Below are 19,105 nucleotides of genomic sequence, written 5' to 3'. Positions count from 1 at the left end.
CATATTAACTCACTAACCTATCTTTATACACTACAGGACACTTCACTAAAAACACAATTACAAGAGGAAGGGAAAACAAATCTTCTCACCTTCTCCTCCCCCATGCACACGTATTCCAACTGGATGTTGAAAATATTCTAGACATTTAATGTAAAAAGAAATTGTCGAAATGCCAAAGGAAACTTGCATCACCATAGGATTTTTTACTTTTATATTTTTAAAAAGTCTGGATGGCCCTCTAGGCGCATCTATCTATTATCAAAATGTTCATTTAACTTTGGAAAAATACTAGGTTTGTTTCTCCAAAAGTTGGCAGAAAAGTAGATAGTACCTTTTCATGAATTATTCCCCAACGGGTCTTACTAATCCGTCGTATCTCTGAAGATGGGAACTGTGTGAACAATGCGAAAGTTCCCTCGCTGTGCCAAGCGAAAACGGGCACGGCTGGTGTCTTATGGGCTAACCCCATTGGCTAACACCACCCCCTGCCACCTTCTTCCCGGCTCATGGTGGAAATGTTAAACGCTGAGACTTCTTCAACCCTCTGCACGTGTTTCAACTTGGTCAGGCCACCTCTTGGGTGGCGCGGACCGCTCCCTCGCCGAGGGTATGAAACAGCTGACGATGCAGTGAGGAGATTGGGGCGGTTCATATCTAGTCTGTGGTTGGGGCGGTCGTCACGTCAGCTTGACCGATTGCAAGATTCGAATCTCCTTGTCTGTAAACTATCAATGTATTAATTTAACAATACTTGGGCTAGGTATGCATTTCTCTGAGGGTAGTGCCATGGCACAGCGGCTCTCCCCCTTGAGCCGCCGCTGGTTAAGCCATTATGCTGTGTCATACAATCCTAGTCATGGAGAAGGAGGGGGCGTTATAAGTCTAACACTAGTATTCTTTGTATCATCAAGATTTGATAAGCTGGTCTCTGTGGCAGTGTGATCAGTGTAATTTACTATGGAGTCAGAAGTTTCAGGTTCAAATCCAAGGATGTATCATTGTGTTTGTCCCATTATTCATTCATTACTTCATTGCTCATCCTCATAATCAAATTAACTCAAGAGGTGGAAATGCAAAATAAAATAACTGTATTAGGAAGAAACAAGAAATCGAGATGTAATAAAACATTAAATCTGTTTCCAGACATGCCTTTTCACCGTAAAATCTTCAGGTAAGTCTGGCATTGCTGAAATAGCCTTTAAGATTGTGATATTTGACATAGAATTCATAGCATAGAATAGGATATATACACTCCTCACAAAAGTTTGGAATAAGGCCTTAGAATGCAACAACACATGGAATCTGTCTGGTGAACTTTATTTTATTTTCGCCGACATATGTCACTATGCCTATCACCTATTGCCTAATACTGTATAATAATATTACAAACTTGTTGTGAGGAGTGTACAAACAAGACCTGACTTACCTCATTAAGAGAATCATTTACAAGATGGGATCTCCGCACAAGGATGTTGAGGAAAAAGATATCTATTTGTGGTGCTTGATGACGGGCAACTTTTGCTACAAGGGACCTTCGTGCAGTGAGAATCATTTGTTGTTCTGAATCCTGAAGTAAGAAAAAAAATTATGATATATTTTTACAACAGCCCAAGCATGCTTAACTGCTAGACTTTCAATCTCACCACTTCATCACTTTCACCTAAGCATCATCATGATTAGCCAAAAGTTGAATAAATGAAACATAAAATAACAAAAATACAACAAGCATTCCCTTACCTAGATCAATATGTGGGAGTTGATTTGATATAATTTTTTTTAGAAAAATATAGGTGGAAACAATAATCACATAAAGGTAACATTTACTGCAAAATAAAAATGTAGAAAATAAGCATGATATTTTTCTATTTAATATCAGATTTTTGATCTTTATCTCCATCACAATTAATTTGACAAAGGAAAATTTTAAATCTAATTTTTGTTGATCTCAAAAAGTTGGGGTGTTCAATATCTCTTTACTTAGAATCAATTTTGTATCACATGACGATATTTGCTTGTTTTCCTTTGAAAACACATGTATGTTACATTGCCCTGCAAAAAATGACAAAAAGAAACACATGGCATAATTAAATAGATGCAACTCACTCAGCAATGCACTCTAAAATCACAACATAAATATTAAAGTATTAATAGAATACCTTTGTAAGGATTATCCTTTTTGCAACAATGCTAAGGATGAAAGGGTACTGGCAGTAGGAAAACTGCCCTGTCCGCTGTGGAGTTTGCCAGTTGATATACTCTTGCATGAGATCCATATGATCCAGTGCACTGTTATAGAACTCTGTGTAATCTAGGAGAGCTGGGGTGCTTGAGTTGTTTGCTGCATCTGAAAAAAATAAAATAGTTTTGATGATATTCCATATCAGATGAATTTAACGCCAGGTTTCTGAATTACTTCTTAACAGTAACATTGATATTCAACTACAAAATAGATTTTACCTTACACTACTTTTCCACATATTCGCCATAACTATTCAAGCACTTATCAGAGCGTTTGTTGATACCATTATTGTTTTGAGTTACCGACAATGTATTCAACCATGTAGTGACAATCATGGGCGTAACTTGGAACCTAACCTTAGTGGGGGCGAAAATCTATTTTGGGGCTTAACTGTGGGGGAAGGGGCAGAATACAACTTGGAACTTAACTTGGGGGGGTGTGCAGAATCAAACTTGGAAATTAACTTTAGGTGGGGATGAATCAAACTATAGACTTGACTATGAGGTGGGGGACAGAATCAAACTTGGGACTTTGAGGAAGCGTAGAATCAAACTTGGGACTTAACTTTGAGGAAGCGTAGAATCAAACTTGGGACTTAACTTTGGAGGTGACAGAATCAAACTTGGGACTTAACCTTGAGGGAGGGTGCAGAATCAAACTTGAGACTTGACTTTGAGGTGGGGGGGCAGAATCAAACTTGGGACTTATCTTTGGGGGGGGCAGAATCAAACTTTAGACTTAACTTTGGGGGAAGGGACAGAATTAAACTAGAAACTTGACTTTGAGGTGAAGGGCAGAATCAAACTTGGGACTTACCTTTGGGGGGGGGGGGAGCAGAATCAAACTTGAACTTAACTTTGAGGGTCAGAATAAACTTGGGACGGACTTAGCTTTGGGGACATAATCAAATTTGGCACTTAACTTGGGGGGGGGGCAGAATTAATAAGTGTTCCATCCCATAAAAATAGCGTCCAGAACTATTTTGCTGAATAGCTTACATTTGCACAATCATAAAAAATACACCTCAATACTTTGCTACTCAGGAGGTACCAAAAGTATCATTAACTTTTACATTTAATAGCCTGAAAAGTTTGGGGGGGGGGGCAAGTGCCCCTCCTTGCCCCCGCTAAGTTACGCCTATGGTGACAATGACAGTGTGCTCCTCAGTCAGAAATCGAGGTGAATCGAGGGACTATCTGGTACAGATTTTCTTGTACCGAAGGTGTACTGTAACGATTTTGTGAAGAGGAGTCCGTGAAATTGCAGGAAAAGATTCATGCAGAATGTCTAACTTGAAACGTTGGTCAGCCTGAATTGCTTCATCGATCTTTGTCTTTAAGGACTCTGTAGCTGGAGTGTGCTGTGTGCTATGGTCGAATGTTCCTTCTTTCCGGAACATTGAATTGAAGTGAAGATCATTTTCTGTATTTTTTTCTCACTTTTATTTCTACATTTTCAAGTTCATTTCCAACAGGGAAAGTTGTCTCAAATCTCCCGATTATGTATTCTATCATTTGCTCTTTCAGTTGTGAAGGATTGGTACTGAATATGGATTAGGATTCTATTATATTTTGTAAGCTCACATATAAGAATCAGAATATTACCATGGTTGTCATTTAATTACAAACCCCATTTCTTCCATACAATACTGATGAAAAACTAAAGAAAATTGCGAATTTTGCGTAGTTTCCAGGATATTTAGACTGCAAAACGAAGTGTTGTGTGACATTTGTAGACCTAGACTCGGAAAATTATCCACCTGTATTAATGATAATTTCAAATTGATACTTTCCAATACACTGTACTGTTATTAGAATTGGCTCAAAGCTAATTGTGTCTGTACAGTAGGATGCACAAGTATTTCTCAGCAAATTGTCCATGATTATTTTTTTATTAATGTTTCTCTTGCATCCAACATGTTGTTAACAAATAGATTTTTATGCATGATATTGCAGAGGATGTCAGGAGTTTGTTATGGCATTTTGTTTTAATTCTTGAAGCTCTCATTGTGTAAAACAAAGACAATATTCATGGTGATAGACAATTTGCTTGGTAATACTTATGCATCCCACTGTATAACAATAACCCATGGCTCGACAGCCCTTGATGGGCCTAAGCCGATCTCCCAACTGCCAGTCTCCCTCCCACAATCTTACCTAGAGGTGTGGAGATCTTCAACCGGTAATTGGGTGACGTGGGGTCAGCATGTTGAACCCCCAGCCATTATAGGATATTTTATGACTGGGTTACGCTACTCACTCGTAGCTACCCAATTTCCTCATGATGGTGGGTTGCCACAGGTCCTATACACAGGCCGAGCACCCAGAGACTGAACCCAGGTGGACTGGAACCCATGCCTTCCCACAGTCGAAGTCCAAAGCACAGTGACTTAGACTGCACGGCCACGGAGGAGGATGCATCTCACTATACAGATCTTGTTATCTGAAGTCCTACAGAGTATTTTGTTTATTGTTTATATTTACAATTGTCTAAAGTTCAGGAGACACTGGATGCATGTGCTATTTTTGTCACTGCCAATGCTATTCCATGGCTAGGTTTAGTTAATTTGTGCCAGTGTATTTGGTTATTGTGCCATTACTAATAACCATTTCATATCATTAGGAGTGACAAATATCAGTGCACAGGATAAATTTTGCTTAAGAATTAAGTAGCTGAAAACCTGTAGATGAGAGTTGTTTACATAAATATATATTTACTTAGATGCATTATTTTTCATTCCTTTCTCTCTTTACAAACATGTGTTGGGCTTTCATCTATACCTTAATATGTTAACGGTACTTACTAATTAGTGCAAGGACTTTTGTTCCAGTTGGAATCCACCATCGGCTTTTGCTGAGAGGCGGTAGGGATTTGTCAGCTGGAGGAAATTGTCGGATGGTAATGAACTGGATAATATGTCGAACAATCATTCGCAGTTTCTCCACCTCAAGTCTAATAAAGAAAGAAAATAATTATTATTTTTATATAATCTCATTTATTTGATTAAATAAATTAATTAGATTTTCTATAAATATCAAAAGTAGCATGCCTAGAATCACGAGATGGGAGAGGAGTGTTTTCTTGAGACTTGTGGCTAGCTGTGGAATGCTCCTATGGTTTAACATGGTGACAGTGATATATCTGGGGGGGGGGGGGTGCTTTGCATATATATTCCTAGGTGGGTATACTACCCCCCTGAATCCCCTTTGCTTTGAGCAATGATTTTGATTTATTTTAAGCTTGCCATATACACACACACATACACATACAACATTCCATTTTTCTTGGACATCTAAGGAAATATTGGTTTGAGTTCTTTTATTTTTTTGTAGTTCCATTTTATACATAGATAAGCTAATTGGGACTAGACGTACAGTTTAAATTGAGATCTGTGCCTCCACCAGATATCATACCAGGAACCACTTGATTACAAGGTGATAGTGTTACAACTATGCCATCGGAGAAGTCCAAGGAAATGAAATTTAAAAAAAATAGACATGGACAGTATTGAAAATCAGATGCATGATATATCATAGGCAAGATCATAAGTGTACCTTTGAGTTATTGTGTGTGTGGTGGGTATGGGCATGTTGTACAATACAGCAATATCTTTCATGTACATAAAACAATTTTCTGGACTATTTGGTGAGGGGAAGGGGCACAGTAAATTTAAGAGCACTTAATTCTCCGTTTTCTGAACCACGAGCTTAGGAAATTTATTGGATATGGCAGTTTTCATTGGATGAAATTTGATACCAGAATTCTATTTTGGTCCCTGATCACAATATATATAAAGTACACGAGTATGATTTAGATTTTGGCATACTCTAATTGATCAAATTATAACATGAGTTGTATCTGTATACTGTTTTCATTGTATTACACAATTGCAATTTCTAAAACATAACTTATGTCATATGAAAATCATAGATTTGAAGTAATAATTTTCTTATACTCACATCTTAAACCAATGCACAAGCAGCTGATGGTCCTGATTGGATAGTGTAACTATCTGCCGAAGTAGATGAGCAAATATCGTGTATGATGATTGTGCAGCAAACACGGGATTTTGTACTAGGACAAAAAGGGCTCGCACATTGTCCTTTTCATACAATCTGGAAAAAGACATTTCATAAAATAGAATTCATTTTATTGTTAGAATTTTGTGCGGAGATGCATCAAAGCTACCCGAATATTGAACATGATGGCATTATGTCTCAAAAGTCTCAAAACCGTAACTTTGATTGCTTATAACATGAAAACTTGGAGAGATATCCACATCGTGTTTAATACATTTTTAAGCCTCATCTACCGAGATACTTTTTAAAATAACTTTCGATGGCATCTATACGCTGTAAAGGTTTGTGCGATCCACTTCGTCCTAACTAGATACGAGAACGAGACATTTATTGGCAAACTTGTAAACAAAAGGTAAAGCTCATAAATATAATTCCGGAATCATCCCACTCTGGGCATGGTTGTTCTTTGTAAGTATCCCTTTATCACTCTCATCATACGTATAATCAATCATCCTCATCTTCGTGATTAGACAAAAGGCACAGAAAAGCGAAGTAAAGTAAGCCAAATCAATCAATCAACCCTCATGAGATCGCGGCCAGGTAAATTCTTTTCTAAAGGCCGAATCACACGGGACTGGATTACCAGTTAGTTGGCGCTGAACTTGCTACCTGCTCGGATGTGATAGCTGCCTGGCTGCCTGGCTGACTGCTTGACTGTTTTGGAGGAATAGGACATGTTCTAATTGCTGCTGGCTTTCCTAGACTAGATACTGTGCAACAGCCAATCAGAGCAAAGTTTGGCCATGTGAAGATAATCTGTGAGTTTACAAAGGGAAGTTTTTTGTCTGTGGTTTCCGAGTGTTGACTGTTTATCTTAGTTTCTCGATAAAAAGGTAAGATATGACGTGCAGTGAATTCGTGTTCAGTTCATAAATATTGAGGTATTTATGCAAAGCGATGAGATGTGTACGTGACAAATATGATTAGCTGAAAATGAAAATCCTTATTATTACAAGTGTATTAAATTAAATGTTTGATTGTTTTTATATTTGTGAATGAATCCTGCGAATCTCATGTATGAATATGCATACCCGAGTTAATTAAAAAGCTTGTTCGGTACGCATTGATTACCAAATTTTTTTCGAGCCAATCTCTAGTCCATACTTTTCTTTTTTAATTCTTAATAAAAGCACAAAGCAGTAATTTTCCTACAATATTCTTCAAATTGCTCGTCCATCTTTACAGATTGTCTGCTCTGCGCAATGTTTTATGGGAACAGATGTCTATCGACAAGTACGGTAACAAGTATCGTGGGAGGCGAAAACTGGCAAATGGGTGGCCAGTCCAACGTCAACTAGTGCAATCCTACTGGAAATTCTGTTCCGTGTAATTCAGGCTTAAAAGTCTATGCCCAGATCTAACAATTTTACTCGTAAATACCTTCCTAATTTTTTACTTTATGCAGTAATTACCCTTGTAATTAAATATTAATAAATAAGGTATGGCGTGATCATCAAGGGAATACTTCAATTAAGCCTAGGCATGTTGACAAATATAAAATTAGGTTGAAGTTAGTAGTCAAACACTGGAACTAAGGACATCTTGCACTTTCCTCAGGCCAACATTTAACCTCTCGCGGCCCGGCGGTTGAGAAGCACTAAATATAAAAAAACCGAATATAAAATTTAGACAGAATGCAGATGAATCTAAAATCCTGGGAACACTGAAGCCAGGCCACTGTTTTCGAAAGAGAGGTGGATAGAAGGGAGATACTTGGCTAGGCTTGCCAACTCTCCCGAAATGCCAGAAAGTCTCACGGAATCAAACTCACTCTAGCGGACAAAGGTTGTTATCTCCCGTGATCAGTATTATTATATTTTTATGGTAATTAGTTTTGAAGAATTTTGTTATAGTATTACGGCTTCAGAAGAGTCTGTGTATTTGTATATTGATTTCGTTTTGTTTACTGACAAATTTGTTGTTGCTAGGTTGTTTTGACCAAGTTGATTCAATTTTGTATTCACAGTACCAGATCCAGGGGTGGGATGTTTAAAACAAGTGTTTTGAACAACTGGTTTTAAACGTTTGAAACACACGGCTTTGTATTTTTCACAAATGTTTAAACCGTTTAAAACAAAGTGTTTTAAACATGTTTTTTTCAGACTTGTTTAAAACACATTTTGATGCTTGATGTATGTTAGTTTGTGGTTATTTGCGTGTTTTATAACTTTGCCTTTTCATTTAATCCGTGTCATTTTGTTTATTGTGCATAGAAATCTGTTCAGTGGCTGAAAATATATATTGAATTAACGAAGAAACATGTTGTGATGAATACCCGTGGGCCATTTAAAACACCAGGCTATGTTTTTTTAAAATTGAACGCTATGTGAATGAAACAGTTTTGTTCCTCATTTAACATACTCTGCACATAGTTGTTATTCTTGTTAATGTAACGATTTTGTTGCATTCACGATAAAATGTTGAATTTCGAAAAACAGAGTAGCTACCACGTGGACTGAGTGGGGCCTGGCAACAGTGCATTAGTTGAAGCTTCTCCAACAGCCTACATACCAGATTTAAGATTAACATTAAATATGTATTTTAAAGAAGTTATTAAAGTGTTTACTTTATAATAAAAGCACAGCCCATCCTTGGATGATTAGCAGATTCCTTATTAATCATTATTCTTTCAAAATAAGTCTTCTTGGTATTATGTTTTAAACGATTTATTTGTTTAAAACACGTTTTTTCAGGTATTGTTTAAAACACTGTTTAAAACATTTAAAACATGTTTAAAACAAAAAAACTGCTTTTTTTCTTTAAAATAAAAAAAAGATTGTGCCAACCATGACCAGTTCACAAACAGGTAGCAACTGATATTCAGAACATTAGTTTTCCTGAACATTTTAATCTAAAGGGTTTGAAACATGGTTGTATATAAGGAGAGGGTTTGATGGGTGCAAACCCCTTCCATTAGTTTAGTAAACATTTTACACTAATTGTATAATCAAATAAACAATATCTTAAAACACCATTGGTTGAAAAGTGTTTGAAGGTTATAATAATATCACACACAAAAAATAGATTTATAAAAACAAGTGTAATGCCTAGCCGTGCACAAGGAGGAGGGGATACTAATACACAACTTAGAAATTTAGTGTAGAAAAATCTTATTGTCGCTTTTAAGCAATATTATTCTCTTTAAAAAATAAAGTATTTTCAAGCCAACGAAAGTTCCAAGCAACTCCGGTGTTTTTTCCTATGTAATTGAACTATCTCACTTCCTTCTCCAGCAAATTACGTGTTAATATTAAGACAGGCATTTTATCCATTAGCATACTTGTCGCAGAATAAATTGGTCACACATTGGAAATGAATAAATTATGTGCAGTTGTTTCGAATCTGCTGTACGAAATTATGTTTATATGTAAATTAGTCTGAACCACAGAGAAGGAAAATAAAGGGGGAGGGGAACAGAGAACTTTTATGTAACGGAAGTTGAATTTGTTCTAATAGAGTGATTTTTGGTGTGTCCGGACACACACTATATACGCCCTTGTTTAGTGGCCATCAATACAATAAAACAGTGAGATGGAATGAGGTTTTTCTTTCTCCAACTGAACTTTCATCAAGGCTTTTGGCCCCCTTAAACAGAGGGTCTGCGCACGCCTATGGTGAAATGTAAAAACAATAGTGTAGGCCTATCAAGCTAATATTTATATCCAAATTGTTTGGAGTGAAAATTGTATTGGTTAGAATTAAGCTTGATTAATGTTAATAAATAAATAGTATACATAATTTTAACTATTAAACTGTACCATCTGTGGGCTGCAGCTAGTTGAACCACACCAATTATGCGTAACCATGATTTGAAGGCTGTAAGGAAATTCCGGAAACGTTTTTCTTTAAAATTGGCGAGGCTAGACTTGGTTCAGGGCGAGGCATAGACGCTTGACTTAGAACAGTCTTTACTCGCGTAACACGGTATGGACAAGTAGTATTTTCCTCTGTTCGCGTGATCAAGAAAGTGATAAGGGGCGGTAACATCAGACACACCCATAGAAAAGACTCTAGTTACCCTTGCGCTCAGTAATAATTCAAAGCTACCGATTTCCAATGCTCTGGCCTCCAAGATGTTGACAACATTTCCCGCTTTCTTTCCCACCCCTTACAAAATACAGCGAGGAAATTCAATGGAGTCGCAGTCTTCCGCATTTGCGACGTTGCTGCCATCTGCGGAAGTATCACGTCCAGACATCAAGCTAAGCATCACGTGACGAGATAATCGCGTACGAGCACGACATGTCTCAGCCCTCAGGGGAAATGAACTTCAAAGAGTAGCAAAGAAAATGTCGATTATTAAAACACACCGGCGCTGTTGATATCAAGAGTCGTCGTCCCAAGTTCGAGAATAATTGACGAACTTAAGGAACGTGCTTCCATTAGTCTTTCGTACAGAACGTCCGCAGCGCCTCTACTGGCAGAAACACACTTATTGTTTGTTGAACGAGCCCCTATTAGTGATTTTCTGTATCAGCTGCAAAATTTTCTCAATCGCTTCTTTACGAATTTATTTAACTAAATGAATCTTAAACCCAAAAACAAAAAAAAAATCACACTTTTATCCTATTTCAAACTTCAAACGTCTGTCTGAGAGCTTCTTTTCGTTAATAATTCCAATAGCAAGCGGATATTTAATTAAGTGCTATAGTATTTAAATTTCTTGTTTTACGCCACTCTTCTACCTCTTTAAACTTATCGCAGTGATGACAATGGATAATGATTATATGAAATTGGTGAAGGAACTCCAATATCTAGGCCAAGATTCGAACCCAGATCCTTCGCTGGTAGAAGGGCGTGTCTCGCCCATACCTAGCTGCATTATATACAAGATTATTCAAAATAGTTGTTAGGGTTTCAATATTTTTTGTGGGTAGGTCATGGAACATAATATTTACAAGTACACTACTATCGGATTAAAAATTATGGATACTCGAGTTTGGACTCCAATGAAAAATTAACCAGTAGACCTATATAAAAACGAGTTACATCAAAATTTAGCTTAATCAATTCTGCGTTAAACTATAGTAACCAATTGTTTCTCGAGTATGCCTTCGATTTTTTATCTTTGTAAAAACAAAAAAGTGTATCTTTTTCAGTGTTTTACGATTAACAGCTCTTTCTCAAATTCTACATATAAAAACAACTTGTGGTCCTATCGTGATGATTTTAATACAGTGCAGTAGAAAGGTTATAAATACAATTCTAAATTTTCAGATATTTTTAATATCGGCCAAGAAAAAGTTCTCATTAATTTTGTGAAACAACGTTTTCTTATATTTGGTAGTTGGATGATCTTGGACTTGTTTTGAAGCTCTTTGCAGCTATTTTTAGAACCCATTATCATTTTCAATTCACATTTCGAAACCGATTTTATGCAGAGTTTTATTCAACGGACATGCGCGAGACAGTCTGCAATTCCCATAGTTTAATGGTCATGCTGTAGCGATAGTTTTGAAAGTAAGTTGCCGATTTCTGAACACACATTAATCCAACACCACAGAAGTTTTGGAGCTGTTCAACCCCCTCCCTGGCCAGTAAAGGCATCTTCCTTAACAAACATTTCTCGAAAACATATCTCTACAATTTCTAATAACATTTTAACACATTATGTCAGAATGCAATAGGAGAGTTTCTAATGCAGAGACAATGTGATTTCACGTGTTCATTTTCTCATTAAAATGTTGCTATTATTGTTGCTGCTACCTGCAATATTAGGACATTAAACATCAATCATGTTATAGGAAATGTAACTGAATTACACCGAAAAGTACTCACATTCGATTTTCTTCCAACAAAGCGTTGATAATTGACTTCAGGACAGTCTTCTGGATTAGTGATGGCTGTAATGAAAATATCGTACATCAGTTGTTATCCGTGTTTTTTTTTCAAAATTAGCTCACAATTTACCTCTTTTTTCGGCTGTAATAAGTAGTCTGGAAGGTAGGAAAAATACTTTCTTTATTGACTGTATTTATCAGTAATATCGTCAGCTAAAATGAGTGCCAAGAAGATACGGGGAGATATTTCCTTGGTAGAATAGACACATTTATACAAAATATCATTCAAAATACATATTTATTAGAGCTGAGCCGATACCACTTTGACCCGATACCGATACTTGAAAATTGCAAAAATTAAAATTTGTTCAAATTATTGATCAATATTGGTGTGTAAATATTCTTCTCCAATTATTTGCATCAATTTACCAAGAAATTTGCTTCAGCACATTCAAGAATTATATCAGAATATTATACTATATATTACGTAATCTGATTTCTTTTTGGTGCAAAATTTGTGCAAAATAAAAATAAAGTTTGAATTTTGCATGACTTCCAGGATAATCACACTCCGCGAAAGTGATTAGTGATGCCGATACCAGCCCTAATATTTATATTTACTTATATAGTAGTTAAGGGTGTGTGACGGAAAGGGATGTTTGTTTGAAGTATTTAGTAATAGATTCTTAAATGATGAACGGTTTTTATGCTGTTGAAAGTTTTTCAAAGTGTTTCCATTTTACATACTTAAGAATCTGTCGATTTAATAAAGAGAAAGATTAAAGTTCTGTGCATATTGAATTAGCGTCGTTTCCTTGATTTCCAGTGAAGGCGTATAATGGTTCGGATCCCACCTTAAACTTTAGGTCCAGTTCCGATTAGCCTTACTGTGCATAAAGTAGACTTAAAACACCAAATCAGTCAATCAATCAATCTACATATTGAACTATCGGGTCATTGTTGTATATCTAATTCATTACAATTTAAAAGAAGTTACCGTCACTTTTCTTTGTGTGTGTGATATGAAGAAGAAAAATATGGAAGAAAACGAAACTCCCTTGGTTAAAGTGGCCTTTTGGAAAAGTGTTCACAGTATCTAACATTGGTTGAACACCATTACTGTAATTAACTTTGAATTAAAATTGACGTATGATATTGCATCCAGTATCTTTCGCTGTGTCTTGGAAACTTCTTGAAGAGAAAGGTGTGTGTGTGTGTGTGTTGAAGGGGTTGCAAAACAAATGCACGTCTTACTCTCCGGCGAAAAGATGAAATTCGTACTGAAGTTGCAAGCTGATGCCGTCTAGTATCTCGTCTACAATGTTCTGTTTTAATGTGTGAGTCCCATGTTTGCAGAGTTAATTTCTGAATATAAGAAGGGTCTCTACTTTATTGTTCTCTGTTTTAAAGAAATGTTGGATGTGGCCTTTTTGTGTTAACCACTTCAATTACGAACAACATGGAATTCCAAGGTTGGCAATGCCTCTTCAGAATGTGCAGTGATTTAATAAAGAGAGAGTGGATTGTCTGCTCGGAGAGTATGGTAAAACTTCCAAGTGTGTTCCTACTATGGTTATACCACCCTTTAGAACATATCACCTCCCTGCCCCCTTCCATGCACATTTCTTGTCTTGGCGAAACGATAACATAGGTAGTGATAGAACATGCCGTTCCAAGATAAAATCTTTTGTCCATTCTGTGTTCAAGGCGGTCAGCGGACCTGCAATGCTTGAGGACAATATCCTTGCTGGTCTCATTTATCGCACATCGTATTAAGCACCTTCGTCTACTGACGTCAGCGCAGATAGTCTGCGTTGTTAGGTTTAGTTTAGTGCTCTTGGCATAAATACAAGATATATTCACTGCAGTGTTTCGGGGCTTCACCAAAAAGATATTATCTATGCTAAGAGCCGTAAATCTAACATGCCTAACCTAACAACGAGAACTTTGTCAGTAGCCGAAGGTGCTCAATACGGTGTGGATAAGTGAAACCCATATCTTGCTAATGCGCAGTAATGTGCATTGCGGCCTTCTGCGCATGTGCCTGAATAACAGTGGGCTGGGCTTTCTCTGTAACGTCAGATAGTCGACTCGTTTCGAATGTATGCATAGTGTAAGCTGTAATCAGATTACTCTATCAGTCTTTTTCTAATTCGATTTCTTACTGATGTACGTCCACCACCATATCTGAGGCTTTAGAAAACGAAGCTTTATCTTCGCTAATTATCCGAGGGAACAGATATTTTCGAGCAAGGAATTTATGATAGTTGTGCTGTCTAAGCTTACATCATGCAGTATGAAGTAAAGGGAAATAAACCTACCATTCCTCGGAGGGCGTCGTGAACGGCGTAGAGAAATTCCATCTTGAGACCAGGTTCCTCTGTTTTCCCGCCATTTTCCTCCTGGTTTACCTGAAATATTGATGCATATAGTTCTAGCCAAAAGAGCAACACAGGAATATGAATATAATGCTAACAACAACAACAATATTCATCTTTAATAAGGCACACCAAACCCTCGTCAAACAAAAAATGAATATATCTGGAAACAGACGAAAGCATGTGGGGACACATGGAGGCTCTGGCCCACGGACATACAATCTCGGCCATTTGTTAAAAGACAAAATTGAAATATTGAAAAGTTACAATGACACATGGAAGAGAGCTTTTAGTCAGACCTTACGGTACAGAGCAATGCGAGCATTACATCTAATCCATACACATGCACATAAGCGCCGGCAAAACATTCAAAGCGGAGGGATCATTATTAAAATAAAATTTCTGAAAAGCGGGTTTTAAATGCATGGTAATTCAAAATGACTCATTCGATTACACATGACTGCATTTTTGTGTTTATTAAGATACACGTTCATAAATAAAACAGTCCAGAATTTTATTTAAAATGTTCTGTGTGAAGAAGCAAGGAAAAAGAGAGAGTAGGGGAGAAAAATGGTAAAGTGAGAATAGAACGAGAGAATGCGTAAGAGTGAGAAACAAGCAAACAGAGACAGAAGATGGAGGGAGATTAAAGGAGAAAGTGAGACTAAAAACGGAAGAGAAAAGGTAGATGAAGAAATAAGAATCAACGAGGGAGTAAGCAAGAATATTAAGAAGAAGGATTTCGAAAATGTAGAAAAAAATAGAAGATTGGAATAAGAAAACAAATAGTACATATAAGAAATAAGAAATTACTAATAAAGAGGGAATGGATTTATATGTAAATATATATCTTCATATGATGCTAAAATCAATGTTATTTTGTATTATCTTTGCGAATCGTGATATATGTTATCTCGAGAAATGCTCTATTCATTTTTCACATTCTTCCATATATTAGCTTTAGGTCCATTTTTAAACCCGCGTTTTGATTAGAAAAACTAAATACATATTTACATATCTAACACTTTTTAGTACATATAAATCCGTTCCATGGTAATGGTAAGATATGTTTCCATATTCTAGACGGGTAAAGTGATCCTCTTGTGGACGCCTATTCGTATGTGTCCCAAATTGATTTTAGGAAAGAAGAAAGACTGAAATAAAATACAGCAATCGAAGTTCTTTAATTGGTTATTTACGCCAACAAATCCTATTATTGAAAAGGAACTACCTTTTCTAAATTTACACTCTTTGTTTTCAAGGACCATTTTGTTAGGAAGGAAAAAAGATACAAGAGAGGTATAGCAAAATAATGCGATCACTCGATCAATTGGCATGCAATCTTTTCATTTTATTATCTCTCGAAGTCTAGATTATTATCTCATGAAATTCGAAGTCGGGTTTGTCAGCTTCGTGCAAGAACCAAAGTTTGTGATATTATTAGCTCGAAGAAGTTTCAGTTTTTTTCAAACTTACGAGGCGCATGAAATGTTAATCGCATAAAGAAAATGACAATGAAGTATAGATAATTACCATATCTGGTAACGAACAAAACCCTATCTGGTTTACATGTATTTCTCGAAGGTCGTGTATACATTCACACACAAATACATCAATTCGTATACAAACTGATCTCGCAATCAATAACCACTGTGCATTGAATTTTTATTACTCATTATTTTTTTCGCGTTACAAAGAGAATTGTAGTACAGATCTAGATTTTTATTTATTTAGAAACAGCACTAAGTTTTCGGCAATTTCGTAACGAACGTAATAAACTAAACTACGTGAACAATATTATTCGCTGCCACGTGTATACACAAGCAATATTTTCAATTGATCTATGTGCTACCCTATTTGTGAGACTCGTGCACTTATGGTATTGATATATCCAATTACTTCGAAACCTTTTGCCTGCGGGAATCGTCAGCGCAAACAAAAGGAACACTTGTACTGTATCAGTTCCTTCAGCAAACCATAAGATCAAGGGACGCATGGATGTCAAACACATGTTTATGGATTGTCGGAGCCATACACGTGTCATATATTTTATTCCTTATGACCAACAATTCGTTTCATTTCTTCATATCTATGATCACTTTTTCGTGGAATGTGCGTTATTGAATAGACGATGTCTATTCAGTGCTACTTGGGAGATTGGATCGATAAGAAAAATTGCACGAGGGACATTCATAAACTTTTCTTTTGTTTGTTATCTAGTAGATTTCTGCATGTAAAGTTGGACAAGTTTCCTGCATTTTAGCATAGACCAATTGCTGATCCACATATAGGTTCAAGTCTGAGTTACTGCCTATATATTTTTCGATCCCCGGCCGGTTCAAATCCGGGAACTTTTCTAACGTAAGAAGCGGCCCCGGCGCCCACCCAGCGTCGAATAACATGGGTACCTGGGGGAAACCCTGGGGGGTAAAGGCGGTCAGGGGCGTGATGCTGATCACATCACCCCCACTCACGACCGGATCAAGAAAGTGTGGGGCGGCGTTACCCCCACACCCCCTATATACGCCTTCATGGCGTGGTGCTAAGCACAGGGGAGCACTTTACCTATATATCTCAAGAAGAAGAATATTTGGAATGTATGTGCAGTCACTTATGAGCCACCGCGAAGGTATTTCAAACGATCTGGTTGCGGACGGAGGTCATTGTCGAACTTCCTTCTCTATTGGTAAACTTTCTGGCGTGGCAAGCATGCATAGATACATTGAATTTTCATTTGCCGTAGAATGTCTATACGTTTTAGGTTTCCAGAGGGAAAGAAACCAATACCCCTCGCTGGTGCATGTGTATGCAGGAGGCGCCATGTTTATAATGACAAAAATGGTATCAATTGATCTGTGTTGGAGCCTTGAGGTCATTTTGTAAGTAACAGTTGATACCTCATGTAAATTTGAGCTGTTTACAGTCTGTCCTGTAATTTTTGTCGGACTTTTAAGTTTTTTATTTGACTTTCCTTTGTATAACAAGATATCACACGCCACATTTTCATTTAAATAGTAAATAAATAGGCGAGAAACGTTATGATTTTTGGTTGGTGTAATTAAGCTTCTGCTTGCGTATTGTATCCCGTGAGCGTTGTGGTTGACCTTCGAACTGACACCTAGCGGGAAAAGTGGCAACTGTACTGCTTGGGAGCCTTTCGATTCGGACGACTTCGAGAGAGACAGGGAACAACAACGCTTGGAGATTCGGACATAAGTATAAGAGCCTAGGAATGAAACGAATGTAGTCGCAAAATTTTATGGTCACCGTGACATTCATGTTCGCAAACCAAGGAAATTATTTATAAAGCATGTGCTTGTAGTGACTTTATAAAAAATTGATAACTTGTTAATACAGTGTTGTATATAATGGTATCACAAAACGCATGCAATTTCGAAACAAAATCTAGTTACTAGGCGGTAGTATTGGTAGGGTTTTATCGCCATATCAACAGTCTTTACTAAGAGAAGAACTGATACTTTATCAACTCCTCATTACGAATTATCCGTGCAAGTAACTGATTACACCAGAAGTATATATCCATTGAATTTGTTATAATATAACATTAACACGACACATTTTTAATAGAAGCAACGAATATTCGAGTAGCTGTCAATGCTGAATTGAATTTATTAAAGGCGAAAATGCTGTCGACTTCGCAGTTATTCTTTTCCATTTGAAACAAAAGAGTTGATGACGCTCTCTTTGAGCCAGGGAAATTACCTTACCTTGAATAGCGCGCAAATTTCTTGAAACGAATCGAATGATGTCATGTAGAACATCTGAAGGTCTGTGTAGTTCTCGCTCTGAACGGCCTTCCTTACTTCTTGCCTACAGAAGAAATCACACATTACTTTATACTGTATACAAATAATCTCCATATATCTATCAACGAAATTAGTCAATAATTACTTATTACTTCTTAATAACACAGAACTAAAATATCATACCCTTTAAAAAATAACAAACGATATTTTGTATTTTGCAAGGCGCCAACTAACTTCGTGAATTTGGTGCAAATTGTCTATTCTAGTATTCTCTTTCAAAGATACGTTGCAAAAGTTAGTTTATGGTGGAAAAGTCTAACAAACCAACACGTTGGCATTCCAAAACCCGAAGGTTTATTGCTACAACAGCACACCTTCACCTTGGTTTTTTATCAGGTCTCTCACCTTCAAGTATTCCTGAATCATAACTCCTGCAAGCTATTCTTTTCCTTCCAACATGCGAATCAAAGTCTTATTACTTCAATTCTTCTTATAATATTAGATGATGTGAAGTTTAGTATTATGTAATCTCTGCGCTCACTTTTGTGTTAATAATTTCTTAGGTCCAAGCTCTTTCCAAAGTTTATATATTTAAAAACTATTTTGATCCCCTTTTAGTGTAAAGGAACATGCTTCATATACACATTGCAAGTACTACATAAATAGGCTTTATATATTAGAGGTGGGGAGTAACAATTTTGTCTGAATTCGTGTTTAAAGTCTACTTTCTGGACATATAGGCTAATCGGGACAGTTTAAAGTGGGATCCGAACAACAATGTGTCTCCGTTGGGTATCGAACCCGGATTTCATGAATACAAGGTGAAGGTCAGTTTAACAATATGTAAAAAGTAAAGTAATAA

General features: G+C 36.7%; 1 protein-coding gene across 5 annotated transcripts in view; it reads right to left on the bottom strand.

The window, feature by feature from the left end:
- LOC146004257 (putative E3 ubiquitin-protein ligase HECTD2) overlaps positions 1-19,105 on the bottom strand; it is a 368,014-nt gene that overhangs the window by 19,303 nt on the left and 329,606 nt on the right. For all 5 annotated transcript variants that reach the window (XM_083142946.1, XM_083142947.1, XM_083142949.1 and 2 more), the window contains exons 5-11: positions 18,205-18,307; positions 14,420-14,509; positions 12,097-12,161; positions 6,199-6,354; positions 5,043-5,191; positions 2,157-2,344; positions 1,427-1,567 (exon numbers count right to left, since the gene is read on the bottom strand). In XM_083142946.1, the coding sequence (XP_082999072.1) occupies positions 1,427-1,567; positions 2,157-2,344; positions 5,043-5,191; positions 6,199-6,354; positions 12,097-12,161; positions 14,420-14,509; positions 18,205-18,307 (892 nt within the window). The remainder of the gene's footprint in view (positions 1-1,426; positions 1,568-2,156; positions 2,345-5,042; positions 5,192-6,198; positions 6,355-12,096; positions 12,162-14,419; positions 14,510-18,204; positions 18,308-19,105) is intronic.

Source organism: Lepisma saccharinum, chromosome 21, assembly GCF_977018435.1.
Source record: "Lepisma saccharinum chromosome 21, izLepSacc3.1, whole genome shotgun sequence".
Taxonomy (NCBI): domain Eukaryota; kingdom Metazoa; phylum Arthropoda; class Insecta; order Zygentoma; family Lepismatidae; genus Lepisma; species Lepisma saccharinum.
This window is presented reverse-complemented; position numbering and strand designations above follow the sequence as displayed.